This window comes from Poecile atricapillus, chromosome 2 (assembly GCF_030490865.1).
Source record: "Poecile atricapillus isolate bPoeAtr1 chromosome 2, bPoeAtr1.hap1, whole genome shotgun sequence".
NCBI lineage: Eukaryota > Metazoa > Chordata > Aves > Passeriformes > Paridae > Poecile > Poecile atricapillus.
Genome location: NC_081250.1, coordinates 38,605,258 through 38,615,662, shown reverse-complemented (window position 1 = coordinate 38,615,662; position 10,405 = coordinate 38,605,258). Strand labels below are relative to the sequence as shown.

Sequence of the window (10,405 nt, the reverse complement as noted above, 5' to 3'; positions counted from 1 at the left end):
TTGGTGGATGAGCTCTCAGGGGATGACGACTCATTTTCGTTACACTTGTGAACACAGTGCAGAGTTAACAGGGTCTTGGTTTCTGCCTCCTGCTCTATTGACACACAGCCTGGTGACAGGGCCTGGGGCACACAGGGCTTGAGCCCTGGACACAGGACATTTATTTCACAGCACCAACTGAGAACTGTCCTCCTGCTCTGGGTTTGGTGAAGTGCAGCCGATTCCTGGTGTTTCAGGGAAGCAGACTGATAGCAGAGACATGGGTGGAGCTATTCTGAGGAGCTGTAGGTTTATTCAGCCAGGTTTATACCGTGGGCACTGCCCCACACAGACCTGGCTGAGCCCTGAGGGACCCTAGCTAGCTGTAGCCTCCTCTACCAGGTGTTAAAGTCACTGTACAGCACCAGGGTATTAACAAGTCCCACTGAAAGCCAGCTTACTTGTCCTCTTTTTTTTTTTTTACTTCTCCGTTTTGGTTTTTTTTTTTCCCTTTGATGTGTCCTCTCCATTCCTGCTTCCAAGGGAACTCCTCAACTTGCACAGCCAGCAGCTGGACAGCCAGCTTGGGTCCAGAGGCATTCCTCTGCTGCTCTTGTGCAAGGAGATAGAGACTGCAAAACTTCTATGTGGTCAGCTAGGGTCCAACATGCTAACTAGTGAGGGCTTTCCCAAAGCCAAAAGTGCAGGGAGACATGAGCAGACTTGGAAGAGGGGTACCTGCCATTTGAGAGAGCAGTGTCAGCCAACACTGGTCTTATCAGAGCCAGGCTTAATTTAATCACTCATCTGCTCTCTAATCTCCAGGATACCCCTGCTCTCCATTTCCCTGAATGATGGAGAGATGACAGCATTTAATGAGATTGAATATCATCTTCATTACAATAAGAGCCTTTAATTATATCATTGAGCATCATTATTTGATACCAAAGAAAAGCATGCTCTCTTAAATTTCAGGCAGTGACAAGGGGTCCAGAACTGGGTTCCAGTCGTGGCTTTGCCAGAGGCCTCTTCTGGCCCATTAAGTAAGAGCAGGATAGCCACTGAATTAAAGGTTGTGTAAGCAGTGTAGCTCAGACACTTCCTAACTGTAGGGAGCGAGGCTCTGCAACCTAAACACTCTGTGTGCAATTATTAAATTGAAGCTGATTCAGAACCTTGACACATACAGAGAACAACCTACAGGCTCTCCATCCTTTCATACAGCTTTACATTTCAAACAATTACTTTAAAAGGATTGGGTCAAAAAGTTGGTGGTTGCTCAAAGCCCCAGAAAAAAAAACATCCAATTCAAATCCAAATTGTTTTTTTTTTTTCTGTGGCTGCAGCAGTGTTTCCATCACTCTGAGTGTTTTGGCTTGATACTCAGCGAACTAGACTTGTGTCTGCTGGAGAAGAGATGTACAAAAATATGGTGGTTTTTCCAAGCTTGGAGAGTGAGTAGATAATAGAGTAGGAATCAGGCTCTATTTTTAGAGCCTAGCTTTTTAATTCATTAGCTGTACAGAACTCTTCACAGGCAGTCACTTTTCTCTACTGGGTCAAGGCTAGTGAACAACTGCTGCATTACAAGGACAGAGATAAGTGAGAAAGTCGAGCTATAACTCTCCTCCATCGCTAATTACTTCATTCTAAGGCCCCCACGAAAATCACCAGTGAAATTCCATGACCTTCTGCTGCAAGGAAGGAGCCAACTGCCTCCTCCACCAGCATCTGTGCCTTTTGCGGGCATCATGCCAGCGTCCTTCTCCCAGCAGCACACAGCTGCCTCACAGAGATTCCCAATGCTTTGGAGACAAAGCAAGGAAACAATTACACTCACTGTTGATTAGTGAGTCCCTGCTTTTCAACCTAGCTAGTGTTGCCAAGTAATGAGCACTTCTATTAGCTATGTGGAAGGGAGTTTACTACTTGCTTATTTAAAGAACATCCTAAATCACACAATCTGTTTTTACACATCCCACCCTTCAGGACAGAAATAGTGCCCTTGCCAGGTCTTCACCTTGTACCAAAAGCTGAGTGATTAGCTAATCTTGGCAGCTGACACTAAAGTAAAATCCAGCCCAATAAAAGCTTATAGTCAACTATTTTCAACAGCACCTAAAACCAGGCTGAACCAAGCTGGTACTGTACAGCCCCATTTCTCTACATTTTAACTGTGGTAATCACTCTGTCTTGCCTAGAAGCCAGACAGCTCTTCTAATTACATTCAAAACATGCCTGCTCAGACTGAGAAATGATCAGTCCTGCAAACAAGAGCCAAGTAGATGGCTTGGAAACAGATTACTAGATTCCTCTATGTATTAATAGATTTGCCTAGTGAAATTCCTGAAGCTTCCTCTTCCCTCCCCCCGCCCTCCTTCAGCTACAGCTCGGTGTCCCTGTTTCAGGCAGACTCTTGGTGTCTGGGGAGGGTTGAACTCAAGTTACAGCCTCTCACTAGGACTGTCTCAGGTGACTGCTTTCTACTGCAATCTAAAGGAACACAGACTACTTGCAATCTCTTGAACTTGCACAACAGGTTCAAGAATCAACTAGGAGAGGCAGAGATCACATAACCTCTCTCTAACCCTGACTTCCCAAGCCAACAACCCCAACAAAAAAAACAGCCCCAAACAAAAAAAAATTTCCTCAATGTTTCACCTTTTTAAAAGAAAGATTTTAATAAAATATAACTTGTCTTTCTGCTTCACATAAATTCTGCACAGCTATGTCCCTTTAAACCCAAAATCCTGTCTAAGAGCATGAGACACTTCCAGTGTGGAAAGACACTATTCCAATCTGACTTCTCAAAGACTTGGAATGAGCTGTAAGTACCCAGAGCATCCTCTCAAGGCACCACCATCTGTTTCAAATTCTGTCACTGGTCTGCTAGATACCATGCCCTTTTAGATACAGTCATCAGCACTTTTCAATAAACTTCAGAGGGAATAGTGTTTTCCCCCTTATTTTTAAGTTCAAATTACAGGACCACAAGGGCCAACCTAAGGCAGGTCTCAGTGAAGACACCTGCCACATGCTGCAAGGTTTGAATGCTGGCAAAGGACACAGCATTAGTGCTGACTGCCCCATCATCTGCTGTCACCCTGCCCCATCAATGGCAAGGGTCCCAAACAGCTTAACAATCTCCTAGTAAAGTATCATCAGCCTTGAAGTTGTTGCTTTAAAAAAAAAAAAAAAAGATAAAAAAAATCATAGATTTGGATTGAGGGAACCTTAAAGATCATCTAGTTCCGGATCCCCGCCATGGGCAGATACATCTTTTTCTAGACCATGCTGCTCAAGCAGACAAAAGAAATTCTACAGGAATGGACACACTGGCCATACTGGCACTACCTGAAGCTGTTAAATCTACAAACCAGACAAATCAGCCCCCTCTCTGCAATAACCCCCTCCACTCAGGGGAAGCCTCCTCATCAAATTTGCTCTGAGGAACTTCCGCTTCCTGTCCTATACCATCACAGGACTTTCTTTCAAGAACACTAGTGATACTTCAAAGGAGAGGCAAAAAGAAAAAATCTCCCATCTTTAGAGCAGACAGCTTTAACACTTTTTAACAGAAGACTATTTTGCATTTCTGTTGTTTGAACCAAACAAAACATAACATCAAAGAATTGCCTCCTTGAGCTGTTCTTCCTGGCTTTGAGAACACACTGCCAAAATGTCTCTTCTTCAGACTACCACTCTCCTGTAAGAACCTAATCTGGAGTATTAAGTGAATTTCTCAGTTGAAGGGAAAATCTTGACACATTTTAAGACTCAGGAATAAAAAAAAAAAAACCAAAAAACACTCCACATCCCAAGCTGAAGTTCCTGGAAGACACAGCTACTTCTTGGGCCTTCTATTAACCTCTCTCCCTATGACTACCTAATGTATATAGTACAGAATCTGTGGAAGCTACAACAACCATCCACCTAATTTACCAGGAATTGCATTTAATCTCTCAGCCGTTATGTGCAAACTGACTTCATGCTGAAAAGGTCACATTGTGATTTCACAAAAAGTAGTTGAAATACATAAATCTGTAACTGCTATCCAAATGTGGTTATTTCTACCACCTAACCATGCAGAGTAAATCAGAATGCGACTCTTTAACACAGAGACATGTTTTCTGTTCTGGTACCAAAAGGAAGGTTTAAGAAACTGTGCCACTCAATCTTGACAAATGAAATAATATCTACTCTACAGTCAGTATTTTACTACTCAGCCTAAAACCTTATCATTCTTTGCGTGTGCCCACATTTTTAATACTGTGCACTGCAACAAACAGAGCAAGCTTTATCTTTCCATTCTGTGCTAATTTGATTTAGACATTTGTAGCTGAGAGGCCCAAGAATTTGTTTGACACTGAAGAAGCAGGAAAAAAACAGAACTTTAAAAATAAAACAGCCATTAGTATTTAATCACCTATAAAAAAGAAATGAGCACTTTCAGTTTACATCTCATTGCACAAGGTCAAAGCTGGCCTCCAGTTCAAGCACAGGACAACAGAGACCCCAACCTATAGTGACTAAAAATAAATTCAGACCAAGAGAAAAAAGAACATGGGCCAGCCCTTGGGTTTTCAATACACATTGCACATGTTCTTCCATGTTATCAAAAGTGAAACCCATCACACAACTCTATAATCAGGGCCTACAATCTTCACAAGTATCAAATTACATTTTCAAAAGCCTGTCAAAATACGGGAACACCTGAACTCCTGGAGAATTCTACGCTCATCCACATAACCCAAGAAGCAGCAGAAGCACTGTTAAATTTAACAACCTGCATGATCTTTATTAGATGGCCACGTTTACAAGAATTAGCGGTAGCGGTGCAGCTGCAGGGTGTTGCGCCTTCTCCAGGCTGCACGGCGCGAGCCACCGATGGTGTGGTGGAATTTGTGGCCCTTGCCAAGCCCACGGCTCTTGCGCCCGGCTGACGTCAGCCCACGCATCTCTCTGTGCTTGTGGACGGGCTTGGTGATCCATTGGGTATCGGGGTTCCGCCTGATGGTCTTATGGAATGGATCAATCAGGATCACTTCAAAAAACTTGTAAGTGGAATCTTCACCCACCCAATACGAGTTCAAGACTCTCAGAGCCCCACAGTGACGGCCAGCACGTTCCTAGAGGAAAAAATGAATGCAACAGGCTGTAAAACCGTGGATGCAGAAAGATTACTACCTCAAACATAAAATTTCAATTTTCCCTAGGACAACCTCTTTTCCTATAAAAACTCATCTCCTTCCAGCTGCAAAGATGTAAGAACAGTAACAGCTGAAAAGAATGCTGTGTTACAAAAAAAAAATTTGGATTCTCTTCGGATTCCTGCACCAAACAGGTTTTAAAGACCATGAGCAGGAAGGTGCTTGGTTGACAAAACAAACTCTGTGTTCACAGAAGCACCCAGTCAGTAAATACACAATGTTAAAAATAACTTCAATGTGAAGATGAAGAGCACGAGCTGCACTTGGGGTCACGGAACAATCTTTTGCGGGAAGTTATGAAAGACTGACTAATTTTTACATCCAAAGCTACAGGGGAGAAAGAAATTTCTGCAGAGAGTAAGCCTGTACCGGTAGAAGTAAACGAATAGCTGATGTAACAAATCTTTGTACCACTGCTGGCGTATTACTGCTTGCTATTCCTATCCTCACTTGTGGTTAGGAAGACACAATCTTAGTTTAGAAAACAAAACAAAGCAGAAAATAGCAATTATGCAACTCAATCTGCTTCTCTTGTCAAGAATGCTCCTTATTTAAAACACACTACATGTGTTTTAATTGTAGGACTTCACCATGGGGAAGCATGAACCCATGAGACCCCGTTCATCTTCTTCCCCAATGTGACCTTAACCTATTGCTACAGGCTTCCCTAAACAGCCCTTGACTATGTTCTGCACATGGAGTAACATTTTTTCAAGTCCTTTTATTCTAGTGTGAGAGCAGCAGCTGTATGATACATTAGAACACCAGTCACCCTCCACCAGCTTCTATTCAAGGATGGGAGCTCCAACTGAGGCTTTGCACTTCTGTCATATTAAAAAATTTAAGTCTTCCAGAAAAACATTGTCAGATTCAGAAAATTTCAAGCTAAAACTGAGGGCAAATAACCTCTTCCATAGTTGGCATAAGTGAGCATGTGATCAACCATCAGGTTTCTGGGAATAACACATATGAAGAGAATGCCATTAACACGGAAAACAGAATAGCATTTTTAATTCAAACTCATCACCTGTGTTTCTTTTAAATAAGTATGTCCCATTTATATTTTTTCCCTGAAAAAATAAAAAAATCACACCATATTCAACTTGCAGAAGTCACTCAGCAATATTTTCAAAGTCCTGAGAACAGAAAAGTTTTCTGCTTCAAGATGGAAAGGCAATGACACCCTCCCTTCTTCCACAATGTCTTGTTTGAGAATGCAGCCTGGTACTAACTCTAACCCACTGAGAAAGATTTTTTTTGTAAAGGTGAGAACTCTTATCTCTTCCAGACTACAACTGTGACAGCAATGAAGCTTACAAGATCTCATCAAATCAAAGTTTACATTTTGAGTATTTCAGTAACAAGATCTCACCTAAAAATAAGTTAACCACCAAGCTGTGTGCTTGTGAGGTACCAGTTTTTTTATAAAGAAGCAGGTCTCTGGCACACTGCCTCCAGCTCCTGCAACACAGCTAAGTGTGCTGTGCAGCAGTACTACTACACAAACAGGTGCTACAGGCTTTAAGACAGGAACTCACGTGTACTTTGCGAAAGGAACATCACCTGCAGCTGGCGATCCACACCACATGGCAGGGAACACAGGATTGGGATTTACTGACAAGTCAGACACCTTAGCACATGCAAGTTCTTATTTCTCATGCCTAGCTCTTTATTTTACTGTGGCTTGGACTAGTTACGTGGTTTTTGTAACAAATATAGTGGCATAGTTCAGAACTTCACTAAACCACCCAAGTGGTTCCCACAGATCCCCTTTTTAAAGACTGAACAGTTTTTTTATTGTCTCACTAGAGCTTTTAAAGACATTCTGCTATTTTCATGCCACCATTATTCTAAATCTTACTAACAACTTACTAACAAAGCAGGTGGTTTGGTTTTGTATATTTTGTCTCTGAGTACTTTCAGCTTTTACAGATTAAAACTTTCCAATGCAAATTTGTGAGCAATAACCAAAATACTCACCTCTGCTACAGACTGAAGACTCCGGGCAAACTTGAGCTGGTTAACACCATGATGCACAGGTTTACCATAGGTAGCACCTTTCGGGACTGGGCGTTTGCGACCACCACGGCGAACACGGACACGGTAGATAACATAACCTAAAAGAAACAGTGACTTAGGAACTACAACAATTCTAGTCCCAATTTTCATCCCTGCACTGCATTTCCAATCCCCAAAAATTTACATTAAATGCTGCAACACAAAGTCATTAAACCACTCTTTACCAAAATTTACAACTTGAGGTGGATAGTACAAGATGTTTTTGTTATTTTAATTACAACTGAGTAAGGAAAGTGATATCCTGATGCAACTACTTTTTGGTTCCAAACCAGAGCTTATGGCACCTTACCACTACCCAGTCCCAAACCAACTAAGATCAGCTACAGCTATATTGTAATACAATCATAAAAAAACCCACCAAAAAAAAAACCAAAAAACAAACCAAACCACAAAAAAAACCCACCAGCAAAACCACTACCCAAACTTCACAATTCAGATGGCAGCACTCACAAAGCACTGAAGCACACGCCATCCACAAACCCTGCTGAAATCTAGTCACTGAGAAATGAGAAAACTAGATAAACAGTGACAGAAGTGTCAAGTCTTAGCTATTTATTTTCTTTGTGAATAAGCATACTGGGTTTTAACCTGGATTTCCACAAGTTACACATGGATGGCCACTTTTCCCACTTCTTTCCCTGACCAGTAACTGTTTTTCAGTAACAGTACAAAGTCCATCATCTTGCCCAGATGCGTGCAGCTGTAATATAGTCATAGTATGGCTTGCTTTGGTAGGTACTTTAAAGATCATTCAGTTCCAACCCCCCTGCCATGGACAGGCACACCTTCTACCAGACCAGTTTGCTCAGATCTCCATCCAACCTAGCCTTGGACACTGCCAGGGATGAGGTATACACAACTCATCTGGGCGATCTGTTCCTGTGCCTCACCACCCTCACAGTGAAGTTTCTTCCTATTATCTAATCTAAATCTAATCTTTCTGTTTGAAGCCATTCCCCCTTGTCCTGTCACTACATGCTCTTGTGCAAGTATCTACTCATATCTCTTGCAGTTCTTTTCAAGGTGCTAGAAGGTCACAGTTCAGTCACCTGAAAAGAGCTGAAGTAACAGATGGCAAAACTTGGTCAGAGAAAGGACATTCCCCAAACCTAGGATACTAAAAACTCTGCTCAATTCTGTGGCACTAACACTGCACAAGAACAAAAACTGAGGCCAAAGCCCACTTGATCTTCACCTGCCAGAATGGCAACAGAAGGCATAGATGCAAAATTAAGTGAAGTTAAAGTTTTAGTCTGTGCTGTGGACACTGCTACCAACTGAGGACATTTACAATATTCTGTTCATTTCCTGCAGAAAACTTCAGTTTATTGGGGGATACTTCAGTTTCAGGTTTTGTTATTCTGCTGTCACTGAAGGAAGCCAATGTCACTGCATCATGTGGCACATGGACTTCACCTGTCCATGCCATTACCTTGCTTGGCCTTGTATCCCAGCCTGCGGGCTTTGTCCGGCCGCGTGGGGCGCGGGGCCCGGTGCAAGGCCGACAGCTGGCGGTACTGCCAGCAGCGCACACGCAGCAGGAACCGCATCACGTCCGACTGTTTCTTCCTCCACAGCTCCTGGATGTACTTGTAGGCACCCATGTTTGTCTACCTGCTGGATGGAGAGGTCAGTAGAAACAGTGAATACAATTCCCAGTTTGAACATCTTCCAACAGTGGCACCCACGTGGAACAGCACTGAAAGACAGGGAGCTCTCATGCTTCCCTGTACCACTGACACATCTGGGCACACAGATCACAGCTGGCAGCCTTTAGCATGAGACCCTGCAGTCACCATTCCCAGCAATTTTCTGCCTTTTTATTTATTCTGAAGTGCTAAACTCCTCACCTGAGAAATTATCAGATGTGTTATGTCTGACACTGCCAAACCCAACAACTAACACCTGAAACAAGTTTTCGATACAAATCTATCAAGAGCTACATGATTGAGGAGTGGCCTTTATTGTTAACTCTGACTTCAGTAAGGTTTTACTTCTAAGTGGAAGCTTAACAGTTTTATTAGTGGAAGTTTAACAGTTGCTTAAGAAATGAACTGGATTGGGACTTTTGATTCCTCAAGAGCAATTCACATGGTGTCTCCTACATCTCAGCAGGCCTTCCTCCACATCTGCTGAAACTGGGCTTCAAGTAAAACGGGGCATACTGACCGTGTCACGCTAAAAAAGAAGTGTCAATGCTCAGTGTCCTACTGCTGCTGACATTTGTGTTTTGCTCCATAGATGCTCTGTGGTTTCTTTTAAGTTGTTTTTAAAAATCGTTTCTGCTGAGCACCATTGGAGCTAGTTTGCATTGAATTCTGCAGAGCAAGGGCTCAACACAAAGTTCCTACCGGTCAAATTTTATCCTTAAGAAAACAATGATTATTACAAACACTCTTTTCTGAGCTGAATATGTCTTAAAGGTTTAAAGCATCTAAAAAAAAATCAAATATTAATTTATTTTTCAGTCATGTTTACTGCTGTTTTCCTAAAACCCCCTGCTGCCTTACACATCTGCAGCAATCAGCATGCGTACCTGAACTCACCATCAGATACACGCAGGTCACTTTATTTACATTTTAAAATACGCCAAGAACAGTTCGTGTGTGATTTCGAATACCCCTCTTGTTTAAACCTGCCCAGCTATAGCTCATCCATTCCCATCCCCAGCCCTCCATCTTTTCACGGCCTAATGGCACAAAAAGCTCCACGAACAAGCCGCAAACCCGAAGCAAACCAGGGCGCGCCGTCTGTCACGGACCTGCACCCGCTCTGGCGCGCCAGGGCCACGCTGGGTGCCCGCGCCCCTCCCCACCCCACCGAGGCGCAGCCCGCGGGCCCTCCTCCACCGGCCTCCCAGAGGCTCCGCGCCCGCAGCAGCAGCCCCATCCCACCCGGAGCCGGGCGGGCGCGGCGGCGGGACAGGCGGATGGGCGCTCGGATCCCGGGATCTGCACGGATTGAGGGAAAGGCCGCGCCCGGACCGGCCCTCACCTGATGGCGCCCAGCGACGGAAAGGAAAGGCCCTACTTCCCACAAGCCCTCGGGCCGCAACACACTTCCGGCTGCTGCCGCGGTGCCTCATGGGTAATGTAGTCCGGCGGGCATACGGGCCGCGCGTCCTTCCCCGCCCCGCC

At 43.7% G+C, this 10,405-nt stretch overlaps 1 protein-coding gene across 1 annotated transcript; it reads right to left on the bottom strand.

Annotated features, from left to right (window-relative positions):
• Window positions 1–4,751: 4,751 nt before the first annotated feature.
• On the bottom strand, window positions 4,752–10,401 carry RPL15 (ribosomal protein L15). Its single transcript, XM_058833721.1, has 4 exons — window positions 10,263–10,401; window positions 8,701–8,885; window positions 7,170–7,306; window positions 4,752–5,108 (listed from the first exon to the last, which is right to left on the bottom strand). The coding sequence occupies exons 2-4, from the start codon at window positions 8,870–8,872 to the stop codon at window positions 4,803–4,805; spliced, it is 615 nt and encodes a 204-aa protein (XP_058689704.1). The 5' UTR covers window positions 8,873–8,885; window positions 10,263–10,401; the 3' UTR covers window positions 4,752–4,802.
• Window positions 10,402–10,405: the final 4 nt, after the last annotated feature.

What these genes read in the sequence shown, in the direction of transcription:
- RPL15 (XM_058833721.1), bottom strand. Translation starts at nt 8,872, where the DNA reads ATGGGTGCCTACAAGTACATCCAGGAGCTGTGGAGGAAGAAACAGTCG. An exon ending in GGGATACAAGGCCAAGCAAG is followed by an intron (nt 7,307 to 8,700) that starts GTAATGGCATGG and finishes TGTTTCTTTTAG; the next exon opens with GTTATGTTATCTACCGTGTC. An exon ending in GTCTTCAGTCTGTAGCAGAG is followed by an intron (nt 5,109 to 7,169) that starts GTGAGTATTTTG and finishes TTTTTCCTCTAG; the next exon opens with GAACGTGCTGGCCGTCACTG.